This window comes from Suncus etruscus, chromosome 3, assembly GCF_024139225.1.
Source record: "Suncus etruscus isolate mSunEtr1 chromosome 3, mSunEtr1.pri.cur, whole genome shotgun sequence".
Lineage (NCBI taxonomy): Eukaryota > Metazoa > Chordata > Mammalia > Eulipotyphla > Soricidae > Suncus > Suncus etruscus.
In genome coordinates, this window is record NC_064850.1 from 32,575,559 (window position 1) to 32,591,865 (window position 16,307).

The following is a 16,307-nucleotide window of genomic DNA, read 5'->3' on the forward strand; positions in this document are numbered from 1 at the left end:
TTTAACACTGGCCTTCTAACATCTCCCATAATTTGCCATTTCTGTAAAAGGTCCTGTATTGTGTCCCCATCTTTCACCTGAGAAGGGCAGTATGGAAAAGAGGAATGTGTACTTCCTGTTTTTGTTTTTCAAAGAATAAAAGATTAAACTCATTCAATAAAGTTTAAGTTGTATCGGCAAGCTTTTCATCTCCTCTGCCCATTTCCACTAAGAAGGAAAGGAACAAAATGTTCTCATCAGAGATAGATAAACTTCTCTGAACTGTAACCCAAATAATAGCTCCTATGTTGGGGCTTTAAATTGACTCTGCTGACCCAGCCTCAGTACTATATAAATACATATATATGACATATCAGTATATATAGTATATATATACTATATTAGTATATATGGTATATATAGTACTATATACATATATATGTGTGTCCCTACAAAATATAAGTAACAGTGGGTCGAGCAGTGGTGCAAGTGGTAGGGCATCTCTCTTGTACGGACTGAGGTTCTATCCCTAAGCATACTCGGAGTCCCATGTGGTCCCCCAAGCCAGGAGAAATTTCTGAGAGCATAACCAGGAGTAACTCCTGAGCATCACCGGGTGTGCCCCCCCAAAAAAAAACAAAACAAAACAAATAACAACAAAAATATAAGTAACAGTGATCATCACTCCCTGGTGGGCCTCTGTAATCCTGCAGATTGAACCAGACATTCCTGCTGCTCTGGCACTAGAGTCTGAACTGAGTATTTCTGTATTACCTGCCATCACTCACACTAACTCCTCAAGCCAAGTGATTCTCCAGTCCACGGATCAAAAATAAAGGATGATAATTTAAAAAAAAATGAATTCTGGGGGCAAAGAGACAGCTTAAGTGATAGAACTCCAGCCCAGCATTGTGAGACCCTGATTTTGATCCCTGTCCCCAGAGTACTACCAGACTGGAACTCCAAATAGCTGGAGTAAACATCATTGAGTACAAACTCCAGTTCCCCCTACACTGCTGAGTAGTGGCTCCTATTTTATTTTTTAACAAAATCATGGATTCTATGTAGCCACAAGGAAGGATGAAATCACACACTTCATTGCAATTTGGATGGAGCTGGAATATAGCATGTTGAGCAAAGCAAGTCAGAAGAAAAACAAGTACAAGTTGAACTCACTTATCTGTCGTATACAGAACAATAGAACAAAGAAAAACAAAGATCAAAGGGCCAATATCTAGATTGTCCTGGAACTTGGACTACAAAGCTGAGGAGAGAGAAAGAAAGAACCTGAAGGGATAAAAGGAATAAGAGGCAGATAGAAAACAACAGGGCAGAGGGCAGGAGCCATGAACACACTGTGGTAAAGATATGATTTAAAATGTTTATCTTAATCATAGAACCAACAAAACTGAAAGTTTGAGATTCAATCTACAATAACCAAACTCTTAAAAGTGACTATGAAGGAGGCAGGCTGGAGAATAGACAGGTTAATGGGGACACTGAAAAGGGGAAGTTGACAGAGGGTATGGTACAGGAGTGGGAAATTTGTATATCTGAAACTCAACAAAGAATAACTTAATAACTTAAATGTTTTTTAAAAGAGTCTGGATTCTGGGCCCGGAGAGATAGCACAGCGGCGTTTGCCTTGCAAGCAGCCGATCCAAGACCAAAAGTGGTTGGTTCGAATCCCTGTGTCCCATATGGTCCCCCGTGCCTGCCAGGAGCTATTTCTGAGCAGACAGCCAGGAGTAACCCCTGAGCACCGCCGGGTGTGGCCCAAAAACAAAAAACAAACAAACAAAAACAAACAAACAAAAAAAGAGTCTGGATTCTGAAATCAAAAGTCTATATGCAGACACCCCATTCCTAGGTCTTACTCCATCATGTGTAGATTATTTAATTTCTCTGTGCTTCACTTACACCCCCTAATCTCACAGGGTCACTGTAACCATTAAATGACCTGGTATACTCAAAGCTTGTGGCACATAGTCTGGCCACATGTTTGCCAATGACCCCATTAAGAGTAGACTGCAAACTTCTGGAACTCAGGGAGAAGGCATTTTATACATTTTGCCTTTGTGGGTTTTTGCTTGTTTATTTGTTTCCTAAAAACAAGAGCCTAACATAGCATCTGCTTCAAAAAAGGCACTTGGTAAATATTAATTATCTAAATCCAAAAATATTTGATTTAAAATTGACAGAAATCTCTGTAGAAGCTACACACCATCAACATCTCATTAAAGGGTATTTCACTTCAAATGATAGTCACATTGTCTAGGAGGGTGGGCACAACTGCTTTCATTGCTGTCTCTTTGTTGGGTTTTGTTTGTTTGGGTGTTTTCTTTGGGAACATTGAATTCTCATCTGCAAATTCATTTTCCCAGTGGCATGCCAATTCCCATTAGCTTTTTAATTTCTTGTTTAAGAGCTTTCGATCTTCTTTTAGTAAATAAAAAGAGATAAACTCAACAATTCCAGGAATTTAATAATAATAATAATAATAATGATAATAATAATAATAATAACAACAACAACAACAACATAGTGGAGACCTGCAAAGACAGGTTAGGGATGGTAGACCCTATCTTGCCTGCACTGAATATTGGTCCTATGTGAACACTTTCCTGTGCCAGAAAAAGGGCAGTGTTCAGTTGCAGGAGTTGTTTCCTTGGGTACAAAAAAACCTGAACCAGCATTCACCAAGGGAAGAGAAGGAGAAGGTCTATCTGACTCTGCACTTGAACTTACATAAAGGATTTTAATAGGCTGCTGCATAAACGTCTCCATTGTTGCCATACTTTCTATATTACCCTTTTGGTCTTAAATATGCCAAGCTTTGGATCTAGAGTCATTGGAGAAATCTGCTTATTTATCAAGAAGATGGAGATTATTTGAGGACACTACTTTTGACAAACAGAGCAAAAAGTAAAGGACTTCTATTACATAGCCAAGTGTTTTCTGTTTTGCTTCTATAAAGGTTTTAAAGGAAAACATCTTGGTCTGAAAATAGATATAAATTGTACCATTCATTCATTCATTCATTCTGCAAACTTTAAGCATTAGTCACATTGCCAGCATAAGGAATAAAATGATAGGAGACACTGAAACTCAAAAATGCAGTCATGGGACCCAAAGTGTTAGCACAGCAGCTAGGCCATTTGCCTTGCATGTGGCTGACCCAGGTTCAATCCCTGGCATTTCATATGGTCCCTCAAGCCTGCCAGAAGTAATTTCTGAGAACAGAACAGTAACTCCTAAGCACAGCCTAGAGTGGCTCAAAAACTAACAAACAAACAAACAAAAAGCATGCCAAGGAGAGAGAGAGAAGAATTATTGTCATTCAAAAGAGCCTAAAAAGTGTAGAAGTGAAGGTGTTTTATGCCATGAGTGAAGGAGGCCTAAGTAGAACCACCCCTGTACTTGAGTTCTGGAATATCTAAGAATAAATTAGTTCATGGATCCAGAGCCAAGCCAGAGAGATAGCACAGGACATATGGCAATTGCCCTGCATGGCTCCAACCCCATTTTGAATTTCCAGAACCACATATGACCTCCCAAGTATTTCCGGGGTTACTCTTGAGGAGAGAAGCAGGAATGGCCCTTGAATATCTACAAATATGCCATAAAACAAAATTATAAAAGAAAATAAAAAAATAAATCCAAAGCATGACATCCATATATCATAGTTAGTATTTCATAAAGGCTTAGGAAATAAGAGTGTAAGATCAGTTCAGAACTAATCTTGTTACCCTTTGGTTCATATAAGGGACCATAATGATGATAAGCTGATCAGTTCCTTTCATCTCACTATTTGAAGCAAAATCATTATTTCCCTGTGCTAATAGGGTCAAATCTAACATCAGACCCTAATAGTTTACGGTCCCTGCCTGACCCACTTCCCTGGCTAACCGATCACCAGCTATAGTGTCTTCTTCAAAGTCCTTATAACTCATCTTCCTTTTAACCTGGAGCCTGAGGCCTTGCAAACGCCCATCCTAATATATCTCTCTCCTGCCCATGATCTTCTGCCCATGGTCCCATAGCTCCCTCTGGTTGGCTGAATTCTGCCTGATTTCAGTCATATTAGTTGTATGAGTATATATACATAAAATTTATCTCACTCTATAAAAAGAGTGATCATATATTGTCTTTCAAACCAGGAGACTTTGGAAGTGAAAGGGAAATTATTACTAAGTACTCAAGAACAAAACATTGGAAGGTTTGTTATTCAGACTTGAATATAGAAACCACCTTTCGTTTATGTTCCCAGGATTTCTCATTAATTAATTAATCACATAGCAGGCAATTAAGAAATCTATTGAGTGAGTGACTGAGTACTTGGCAGAAAAGAAAGGTAAATGCCACAGTTTTGGGAAATGATCGTGGCGCATGCAAATTAGCCAACATCTTCTACTTCTGGAGAGAAAGGGTTGGCAGTTTCAGACCTCCTTTTATCTGAAAAAAATGTAGTTTTGGTCACCATGCAGCATTACAGGACCATACCCAGGATCAGAGCATTGTGCCCAACCCTTTCAAGCAGCTGCTTGTATCTTAAATTAAATCCGACTGAACCAAAAGCCACAATTGAGTCACTGTGCCAAAACAGTCCAGAGTCTGGCCTTTGCCTGGATGCTTTCTGTATATTGTAAAAGCTATCCATCTTGGGAACAAATAAAACAGGGCTGTTTGGAGCGCCGGAGTGTAACATTGACTCTTACAAAAATGCCTTGCCAACACTTGACTTAAATGGATTTTCTCTTAGTAAGAAGAACATATCTTTATTCAACTATGCTATCTTTGTCAAGGTGGTGTCACTAAAAAAGCCAATTTTGTTACTTATTAGTGGTGAGAACTAGAACCAAGTGACCAGGTCTCTGCGCTGGAGCAAGAGTACAGCAGGAAAGGTGCTTACCCTACATATGGCCAGCTTCTTATATGGTCTCTTCAGTACCACCAGAAGTGATTCCTGAGTGCAGAGCCAAGAATAATAAATCCTGAGATCACCAGATGTGACCCTCTCTCCCCCAAAAAATACAAGTGATCAGGCCTCTGTTCTCTGAGGCCCAGGAAATGGCCTTACCTGTGAGCCTACACTCAGCCAACACTTCATGAACACCATGAAACTGCATTCATCAAGTTCAGTCTGTCACCAAAAGACTAAGGAGCCAAAAGTTCCTGGGAGATCAAATAGTAAAATAGAGATCAAATAGAAGCAATGATATAGGTCACCCAGAAAAAGTGACAGACCAAAGAAGAAAAGGGTGACCTAGCAAGATAAGATGGAACCTTCCCTGAAAGAATGACAGGGGATGAAAACATCAGGCTTTCTTCAAAGAAATTACCTAAATATAAGATGCCTATTTGAGGGGTCAAGAAACACTCTGGGGCTAGCAATAGTATGTGATGGTGAAGATGGAGGTGGGGGTCAGCCTTCAAGGTAGTTAGGTAACTTGCTAACTCTGGGGAGATCACCCCCACCCACCCTTCCTCAGGAATACTTTCTAGTGAGAGAAAAATCCTTGTTTGTGCAATATCTAGGCCCTATGGTTGAAAATTCCAGATCCTTCCTGAATACTAATCTTTTATTTTATTCATTCACTCATTCATTCATTTGGGGCCACACCTAGCAATGCTCAGAGCTTACTTCTGGCTCCACACTCAGGAATCACTCTTGATCATATAGGATGACAGGAATCATCCCCGGGTGAGTCTCATGCAAGCACCTTACCCATTATACTATCTCTCCAGCTTCCCTGAATCCTAGACCCAATCCCCCAAAAGCCTCACCCTCCAAGACAATTATTATCCAGAAGCCACAATCATCTACCCCAAAGTTCCAGAAAAGACTTTCTGGATCATCTTCACATAGCTAAGACTTTACAGCCTGAAAAGCAGCAGCTCCAGGTGGAGACGGTAGTTCCTGCTGAGTCAGTGTGTCCCTGCTGAGTCGTGAGTGATTCATGATTTTATTCTTTGGGAATCCAGAAACTGAGCCTTGGTTGTTTTCTCCAGGACAAGTCAGGACAAAAAAATTTCTAAGGCACTTGTATGGAGTGTAGGAAAATAAGCCCTCATGGTATGTAAGCTTGTGTAAGATAAAGATGTTCTTAGGGGGCAGAGAGAGAGAGAACAATGGGAAGGGTACTTGCTTGGCACTGGGCCACTAGGCTTTGATCCCCAACTCCATATATGGTTTCCTGTGATCCACCAGGAATGATTCCTACATGCAGAATCAGAACAAGCCCTGAACAAAGCCAGATGTACCAGCCTCCCCCGTCAAAACACAAAAGTAATTCTTATGATTGATGGAATGACTGTCAGGTCAAGTTCACAGATACACTTATGACTTTAGGTTCAATGACTTCAAAAGCTCATTTGATTCACTCTCCCAAAGAACTTTAAGCACAACAGATGTGTTTATCACTGTCGATTCAGCCTCCTGCCCGTACTTTATTTGGGAAAAGGCAGAACTTGGAAAGGAAAAATTACTCCCTTAATGCCAGCTATCCACCAGGCACTCCATGGGACCTTTCTCTCCTACGCTTCTTCTAACATGTCAAAGAGAAAGATTGTCTGCTCCTTGTTTTCCGTAACATAAGGGACCAAACTGACCTGTCTCAAATGCCCTGCCTCTTTTCCCCACCTTCTCCCTTCTTTGAAAATATAAGTGACTTTGGAGGTACAAGAACATCCCATCAGGTTTCCCAAATAATTTCATCTATTTCCTCCAGTCTTGTCCTTTGAGAGACTGAGGAAAAGTGCAAAGACAGTGCATGTATTTTCATCAAGGACATAATGAATATAGGAGGTGGAGGGTGGAGGGAGATGGGGCATTAGTGATGGGAATGTTGCACTGGTGAAGGGGAGGGGTGTCCTTTTTATGACTAAAACCCAACTACAATCATGTATGTAAACACAGTGTTTAAATAAAGATATTTAAAAAAAGAACACAATGAGCATTTCTGTACATTGGTTAGCTATACAGACCCTAGAGTCTGACTTCCCCAGAAGCAAATGCAAGTTCAAGTGCCTATTCACTGCAAAGCCTTGGGCACATTGATCAGAGAGATAGTATAGTAGTTAAAGTGCTTTGCATAGATCCAGTCCTGGTTCTATTCCCTGGCATCTAGCACAGAGCTGAGAGTAGTCCCCAAATGCTGCAAGTATGACCCCTAAATCAAATGAAAATGAAATGATGTTTTAAATGATCTGTAAAATGGATTGAAGTGTGAACCTATCTGCAGGCATTTTGCAAGGGTTAAAAGAGCTGAAGGATAGAAGTGTGTAGAATGGGTATCAGGAGGAAAGTAAAGAGCCAGTAAGTGGTAGCTATTCTTTATGATTACAGCCGCTCTGTGGGAAGTCTCCCTATTCCACTCATCGGCAGACGCCCCCACATGGTCTCTGGGGTAAGATTCTAGAGATGGATAGATCTGTGTCCTCTGCGGGCTCACCAGTACAGCCAAATGCAGATTAAGTAGCTTGCCCCCAAGGCACCAAGTGAGAAAAAAATTATTGAGCTCTCCTCCTTGGGGCCAAAGGAGGCCGAGAGAGCAAAAGGAACTGAGATACAGGTCTTGTCGTTGTCTGGTGAGTCACTCCATTTTTCTGGATCTTGTTCCTTGGAGGCTGCTTTTTGGATCCCTGAGGGTCTCTGAAATATGTCTCAAACCAGACAGAGAACAATGTAGGGTAGCTGAGCTTGTTGAAGTCAACCCCAAAGTTTATGTGATAAAGATGATACTGCACGTCCTCACAAAGCTTGAGAAAAGGATGAGGTGGCCTACAAAAGCCCTCAAAAGGGAATCAAACTGTCACAGGGAGACAAGAAAGACACAGCACCTTGGTATCTCTCTGGTCCCATACAGAGTTCTTTTTTTAATGTTTTGGGGTTTTTTGGTTTGGTTTTTTGTGGGGCCCACCTAACAGTGCTCAGGGGTTTCTCTAGGCTCTGTGCTCAAAATTCACTCCTGGCAGGCTTGGTGGACCATATGAGATGTCAGCAATCAAACCCAGGTTGGTGCCTGCAAAGTAAATGCCCTACCCACTGTGCTATTGTTCTGCCCCCCCCCCCACATACTGTGTTCTTATGAACACTATTTAAATTTTTGCTCAGAGACACATAAATGAAGACAACATTTCTCCACCCTCTAAGTATGAACCTTTTTATTCTGCCAAGGAATCAATTAATTAAAGGGCAAACATGCTGGTTTTGCTCTTGATGGATGTAAGCTGACATTTAAACCTGCTGGAGCCACCTCATGAGAGAAGCCCAGGTATAAACTCTTAAATCATGATAGATGGGTATCATAAAATAGCCCATGTCTTGAACAGAAAAACAGGGGGTACAAGGAAAAGAAATCTAAAAGTATTTCTCCTGAGGAAGTAAGAAAGAAACATCAAAGTTTGGGCCACTGAAATTCTGAAAAGCATTCAACATTAAGTATATGTATGTATAAGAAAGTGTTGAACTTATTACAAAGCAAGACCCTAATTAAAGGATTGTAGGTCATGAATGAGGCACGGCAGAGTTACCCACCTCACCTTAATTCCCAGCTCCACCAACAAGGTAAATGACTCCGTTTCCTTTAGCATAAATTTATTCACTGGTCTAATGACATATGGTATTTAGAGAATAGCTAATAGCTAAAAACTTTAATGTTATAATGGGTGCAAGGTATATATATTGTTGCAGGGATCACATTTAGGCATAGCTTTTTTAAATTGTTATAAAAGCTACCTTAAGGGAAAATATACATACCCACATAAACATGCACAGATCCCCACATATACATGCACACACATCCCTCACTGGATAGAGAAAACTTTGAGGTAAAAACAAGAAATATGGGAAGGAGGAAGGGGAAAACAGGAAATATATCACAGTGACACTTAGGGGTACTAGGATTAGAACCCGTTCAGTTCAAATAGCCTGTTTTTGACTCTGATCTCTAAGTTCTCTCAGGAACGAGGGAGATCAAGGAGGGAGCAGTGAATAAATAATAAATTAATAAACAAATATGTGGACAAGTTTAGCTATCATATACCAATCACCAATATTATAGATTAGATTTGCTATTTCAGCTGAAATATATTTCTCTATTGGGCAGTAATTTGTTGCAAAGCCACAAATGAGCTACCCAGGAATACAAAGACAATAGATTAGATCTCTATCTGACTCTCCAAGGAAGGAAAATGCAAGCTCAGATCAATTCTGGTCACCTTTTAGGTTTTTATGTGAACTGTAATTAAATATAAGAATTGCTCCAGATATCCCATCAGTGAATGTAATTCCTTTCTCACTTAAAACCACATCACAGTGGTTTTCTCCATTGTCTGAGGTTTTCTATAGCCTAAAATCTGGCACACACCATCATTACCAGACATTCACTAGCATTTTCGATTAAAGAAAGGAGAAAAATAAAAGACAAGATGATCCAAGAGAGAGTACTCCAAACACACTGCCCTTGAATATTTCATATGAGAGTTTTACATCATAATCAAAGTTGTAAACTATAGGTATGAAACCATTTAGTCCCAGATTTAAAATGTGAGCACCCAGACGGCAGAGATAGGACAGTGAGCAGTGCACTTGTATTGCACACAGCCAACCCCAGTTTGATCCCTAAACCCCATATGGTTCCTGAGCCACACCAGGAGTGATCCCTGAAGGCAAAGTCAGGAGTTAATCCTAAGCACCAATAAATAAATAAATAATAAATATAAATAAATAAATAAAATGTGCCTGTCTATTTATTTCTGAGTCAAGTCACATTATCAAAACCAATTTAAAAGAATACAATTACTGTAAAGGAGCTAGAATGCAATTGCCTGAGAATTGCTATACACAATATGTGTGGTTGCAGAGAAAGAGAGAGACAGAGAGAGACAGAGACAGAGAGGAAAGAAAAGAAGGAGGGAGGGAGGGAGGGAGGGAGGGAGGGAAAAGCCTGCACAGTCTTGTGAGTTCTCAGGCTTTTGAACTGGAGTAACCATAAGAATTTAGGGGCCTGGGCCGGTGAGGTGGCCCTAGAGGTAAGGTGTCTGCCTTGCAAGCACTAGCCAAGGAAGGACCACGGTTCGATCCCAGGCGTCCCATATGGTCCCCCCCAAGCCAGGGGCAATTTCTGAGCACTTAGCCAGGAGTAACCCCAGAGCATCAAACAGGTGTGGCCCAAAAAATGAAAGAAAGAAAAAAGAATTTAGGGGCCAAAGAGATAGCACAGAGATAGGGTGTTTGCCTTGCACGCAGTCAACACAGAACAAACTTAGGTTTGATTCCCAGCATCCCATATGGTCAACCGAGCCTGCCAGGAGAGATTTCTAAGCATAGTGTCAGGAGTAGCCTCTGAGTACCACTGGGTGTGGCCCAAAAAACTAAAAAAAAAGAAAAACAAAGAATTTAATGGGCTGTCTCCAGAACAAGGGTACAAGCTTCCCTTGCTTCTATAAGTGCCATTTCCATCTACCAAAACCAACTCTTTATAGTATAGGTTATCTAGAACAGGATATCAAAGTTCAATTTCAAAAAACACCATCCTCCTTCATCTTCCTCCAAATGGACTCCCAGCCCCTTTCCCTGCCCCTTCCCTTCTCCTAGGACTCTTCTATCTTCACCTTTAGCAATCTTCCCAAATTACTCATTTCATTTATTCCCATCATAACATCTTAAGAGTCTCATAGCCTTTCCCACCATGGTCTCCTAGCCTCCCTTCTCTAAATTGAAGCCTATATCCACTGCCTTGACTTTTTATAGCTCACATTGTGGGGCCAGAGGGATAGAACAGTGTGAAAGGCTGTAGCTTTGCATGTAGTCAACCTGGACTCTATCCGTGGCACCATATATAGTGTCCCAAGCACAAAGTTAGGTGTAAGTCCTGAACACAGGGCTAGGAGTAAATGCTGAACATACCAGGTATGGATAAAAATCAAGCTAAAATACCACATTATGACAGGGTCTTTGCACAGTTCCTGAAACATAGCAAGCATAAAAAAAAACCAGCAACGCTGATATGACTATTTCTGATCTCATTATTTTATCCCCATAAATTTACCCATCCAGCTCCCTATGTCCCCCCATCAGCTTCTTTCTTCCCCATCGTGTCCCTCTCTCAACCCCATTTTAATTGACCCTATTTTTATTAGGAGCCAAGAATGTGGTGTGATGGTAACTTACATGCCTTGCATGCAGGAGCCCTGGATTTAATTCCCAGCACACACCCCCAAAAGTAATAACTAAAACAAAATCCTTTCCATCCTTTGTTTCCAAGACACCCTCTTTGCCCAGCCTCTCACCCAAACTTTAGAAGCAGAAAGTTAACCCACAACCTGAGTGGTCTTGCTTTTGAAAGCCACATTCCTTTTGTGTGCTTACCTGTAGCTTCCATATCCAAAAACAAGTGATGCAGAACACAGCCTGCTTCTGCATCCATTATTAACCGTGCAGCCACTCTTCCTTCATCCTCCCACATTTTACTTGCCTGCTCCTTTGAGGTCCAAGGACAGGGTCTCCCCGACCCTCAGGACCATCACAACCCAAGGCAGAACTTGAGGAGACAGAAAGATGCAGAGGGGACGCTGTCCTTATTGCTCAAGGGTTTCTCCAGGTTAACTACCACCCCTTCCCCATCTCACCTGGATCAATGTCTCCAGCTCCTGGGGACTCACGCAGACATGATCTCGCAGGAATTCTGCCTTCTCCATAGCAATGGTATTCTTCTGGCTGCTCTCAAAGGGCTGCTCCAAAGCCCGGAAGACGAGACCACCTGTGACGAGGTAGACCACCACCACCACAAAGATGGCAACCACTGTTTTCCACTTCATGACGGTCTGCAGGCCCCCTTGGGAGGCACCTTCCATTCTGGCTACCACCGTGGTTCGGGAGGAGATGGACAGGCGCGGGGCTGGGTAGTGCCCGTTAGTGGTGCCCTTGGGCTGGCACACCGGGGGCGCGGCAGCAGGAACGGCCACTGAGAGAGAGGGTGGGGAGAGGGGAAGAGAGAGTTTGTTTATAAATACAAGACATAGAACTGATCTGCCACAAAGCACAGATGTCTTTCTCGTGCCTGCTTTCAGACGGCTGAATTAAACATGGTTCGCTCAGCTTGCAGTGGGGGAATGTGACCAGTTGCTAGGGGCAATATTTGGGTCCTAAAAAAAAATGCCAAGAGTTCAGGCTATAGAGAAAGGAGAGGGGGTGTAACAGAGTTGGAAGTGCTTATATTTTTCAACCACATTCCAAAATTGAAAGCCATGTCTTTGTTCTGTCTACTTCATCTCTTTACTTAGCTTCCTCCTTGAAGCAATGTATAATGCACCAAAATGCAAAATGCCCCCAAAAAAACCCATGTTTGAAAAACTGCAATGCTGTTCAACTGGGAGGGGAAGAAAGAGGAGAGAAATACCCATTTCCTTTGAGTGAACACCAAGGGCACATGATCCCCAGAGCAAAGCAGAGGTGAATATCCAGTCATTTGGAACGTTACTTTCAGGACACAACTCCAATTTAATAACATACATTAAAATATTTTGGATCTTGGGGCCGGGCGGTGGCGCTGGAGGTAAGGTGCCTGCCTTGCCTGCGCTAGCCTAGGACGGACCGCGGTTCGATCCCCCGGCGTCCCATATGGTCCCCCAAGCCAGGAGTGACCTCTGAGCGCATAGCCAGGAGTAACCCCTGAGCGTCACCGGGTGTGGCCCAAAAACCAAAAAAAAAAAAAAAAAAAAAAAAAAATATTTTGGATCCACAGTATCAAAGAATTAAATATGACTGAGTTACAATCACCTTATTAAAATGAAGGTGTTTAATATCTTTGTGTAAAACATTATAAATAGAAAATAGATTAAAATTATTGATTATAATGACTTATGGAATTATAATAGGTGAAAAATATGATCATGAATGTTAGGATGCTGGTATCTTCTTCCATTTTTAATTTAATGGTGCTGTGGAGGTAACATCATTACAATAGTGTTTAAGTTAACGATTTGATCTGCTCCATTGCTGCCCTGGTCTGTTTCACCCCTTCTTAAGCAACCTGGTGATCCCCCACTACAAAGGGTCACCATATTGATGCAAAATCTTAGTAGAGACACCCAATTGGCATAGCACACTATAACCAGAACTCCTTGTTCCATTGTATTAATAATTTCATTGGAAATACAATAATTTTCACAAATATTCTTGCTACTATATTTTTCTTTTTTCTCCAGTATTTTGGAAGAGACTAAGAATCAATGGTAATAATTCTTCTCTTAATCTGTCTTTCTTTCTTCCTTTTCTTTCTTGCCCTTCTCCTTCATTTTATTTTTTTCTATTTTTTTCAATAACTTTGCTTTCCCTTACCTGGAAACAAATGTATATGAACAACTATGACAACTATGTGATGCAATTTCTTTATTAAATTAATTAATTAAAAAAGGGAAGGAAAGAAGACATGATTGGTGATGTTTGTCAATGAGTTTGGCCTCATGAAGAAAAATATAATGTAATAAGGTAAATTCTAAGCATATCTCTTCATGGAAAATATGATGGCTTCCTCATAATCTCTGATATATTGGTTAAACAATTTTTTTCTCTTTTCTACCAATAAAACATCTCTTTTTTTGTTTCCAGTATCTTGTAAATAAATATGTCAAGCTGGAAATTTTTAATACAAAGGCAGAGAGAATTTAGGGAGAGTGATACACACAGAGCTGGGCGAATTACTAAAGCCTTGTGCAGCAACAAGCGGCTATTTCACTTCAATTCTGTCCTCCCTCTATTATTCTAGGTCCTAATAGGGCCTGTGGCATGATGCAGTCTGGCTGTTGAGTAAATAAGGTATTAGGAGATGACAAACTGAATGACCTAAGTAGGGCAAACACTCTCACTCATATGAGAGCTGCACTGTTCAATTTACCCTGGGAAACAGGGTAAATAAAAGCTCAGGAATGTCACTCTTTGTTCAAAACACCAACGACTCTGATGACACCTGGCCAGAAAGAAAGCCAGTGACAAGAAGCTGCTTTTCTTCTGAAACCTCAAAATCAGCTTTGCCTTCAGGATGCCATGCTGAACATCAGCCTTTTACTTCAGATTCTTTATATAAAGCTGGTATAAAGCTGAATATTCATGAACACAAAGCCCTCTGGAATTCTTGGAAGGATTTAAGGGTTGGCAGCCCAGAGCTCTGTGGTCTAACTGAACTTTCCTTCCACTCACTTCCTACTTGGCCTTTTGGAAAAGTGATTGTCACAACTTCTTGCATCCTTTTCTGACTCTTCATTTATCCCTCCTCCTTGCTGTCCAATCCCTTGCCCTTCTTGCCATCCCCACCACCACCAGCCTCAGAAGGGTCACCACAAGAACCACAGAACCATTTCATCAACCACAGCCAATCCTGATCCTCCTAAATGACCTCTTAGCTTCCAGTTTCATCACCACCATCTTCTGGCCCTAAGTCTGAGAGGCAAAGCTACTTGTGAATGTACCTATGCTTCTTCCCTATCCCTCTTATCAACAGGGTAACAGACCTCAACCACATTCACATCCCAAGTCCAGGACCTCTGAATGCTTCGTAACATAGCAAAACGTTTTTGTAAATATGATTGAGGATCTTTCAATAAGATGATTCTGCATGATACAGAGACGTATAGGATACTCACAAATTTCTCCTAAAGAAAAGGAAGATAGGTCAGAGAAAGAAGTGATGCAGTTGCAAGCCAAAGGAAGCCATCAGGTTTAGAAGCTGAAAAATCATGCAAGGGAGCCCTACTTGCACCTTGATTTTAAACGTTTAACCTCTAGTTATAAGATAATAAATGTTGATTTAAGCCATTACAAATGCGGCGGTTTGTTACAGCAGCAACAGAAAATGAACACACCCCACTTGATTAGTTTCTTTTGGGGGTGGCACCCTGCATGGTGTAGTTGATAAAGCCAGTTGACTTGTCCAGCTCTCTCAGTCTATCAAGGAGGACAGCGTCATATCTGCCTTCTGTAACTCCTAACCTGTAGAGCACTTGGCATACAGTATGAGATGGGAGAATGGGGGTTAGTAAGTAATGGTTTTCTAGAGGAAGGAAGGGAGGGAGAGGAAAGTGTAGGATGATTCCCAGCTATTAACCCAAGACAAAGATATTTCCCAACTTCCTCCTTCCTAAGCCTCTTCTTATGATATGTAAAAGCCCACTGGATAAGTATTTTTGTCTTAATCTTGACCTTCCCCCTCCTGGTGGATGGGTATTGGTATAATAAAGAAAAGTCTGGTTCAGCTTGGTGTTCAAGAGACATACAAGGAAGAAATCACAAGAAGCCACTGACCCCTTGACTTTCCTGACTGGCTTGGCTTATTATTTCTTCAGACACTAACCTGCTTCTTCAGATGGTTTAAAAATATGGTGCCTGCGGTAATCTCACAACCATACATTTTTATTTTACAGGAAGGAAGGAAGGAAGGAAGGAAGGAAGGAAGGAAGGAAGGAAGGAAGGAAGGAAGGAAGGAAGGAAGGAAGGAAGGAGGAGGGAGGGAGGGAGGGAGGGAGGGAGGGAGGGAGGGAGGAGGGAGGGAGGGTGGGAGGAAGGGAGGGAGGGAGGGAGGGAAGGAGGAAGGAAGGAAGGAAGGAAGGAAGGAAGGAAGGAAGGAAGGAAGGAAGGAAGGAAGGAAGGAAGGAGGAAGGAAGGAAGGAGGGAAGGAAGGAGGGAGGGAAGGAAGAAAGGAAGGAGGGAAGGAAGGAAGGAAGGAAGGAGGGAAGGAAGGAAGGAAGGAAGGAGGGAAGGAGGAAGGAAGGAAGGAAGGAAGGAAGGGAGGAAGGAAGGAAGGAAGGAAGGAGGGAAGGAAGGAAGGAAGGAGGGAGGGAGGGAGGGAGAAAGGGAGGGAGGGAGGGAGAAAGGGAGGACAGAAGGAAGAAAAGAAGGAAGGTAGGAAGGGAGTTACCTTGTGACCTGGATATTGGTACTAAAACTCTGGCCCAGAACCAGCAAACAAGCAAAGCCAGCCAGCCAAGTGATGATGACGTCAGAGGTGACAGAATTGAGGATGTCAAGGGAACAGCACCACCTATTGAATTCCACTTAAGACCCTCACTCAGTACATCTGGCTTCCCAACTGCTTCCTGTGATTCTAGATCTTCCTCAAAGCAGTGCCAAAAAGGGACACCATGGTCATGTACTTCATCAGGGAAACAAGTTTGAAAGAAACTGGGAGATCACCAGAGGGCTAGAGAGCTACCAGAGAAGTGTAGGTCTGACCCAGGGCAGGAGGCACTGAGTCTCAGGCACTTACAAAGGGCTGGCAAGAGGTTCCTGAGACAGTGAGACATTGAAGAAGTGTGGCCCCCAGGAAGAG

The 16,307-nt window shown here is 41.9% G+C and overlaps 1 protein-coding gene across 1 annotated transcript in view; it reads right to left on the reverse strand.

Annotated features, from left to right (window-relative positions):
- Positions 1–14,246, reverse strand: part of KCNK10 (potassium two pore domain channel subfamily K member 10) — an 89,187-nt gene extending 74,941 nt beyond the window's left edge. Inside the window, exons 1-2 of the mRNA XM_049770716.1 lie at positions 14,183–14,246; positions 11,614–11,948 (exon numbers count right to left, since the gene is read on the reverse strand). Coding sequence (XP_049626673.1) covers positions 11,614–11,948; positions 14,183–14,246 — 399 coding nt within the window. The remainder of the gene's footprint in view (positions 1–11,613; positions 11,949–14,182) is intronic.
- Positions 14,247–16,307: the final 2,061 nt, after the last annotated feature.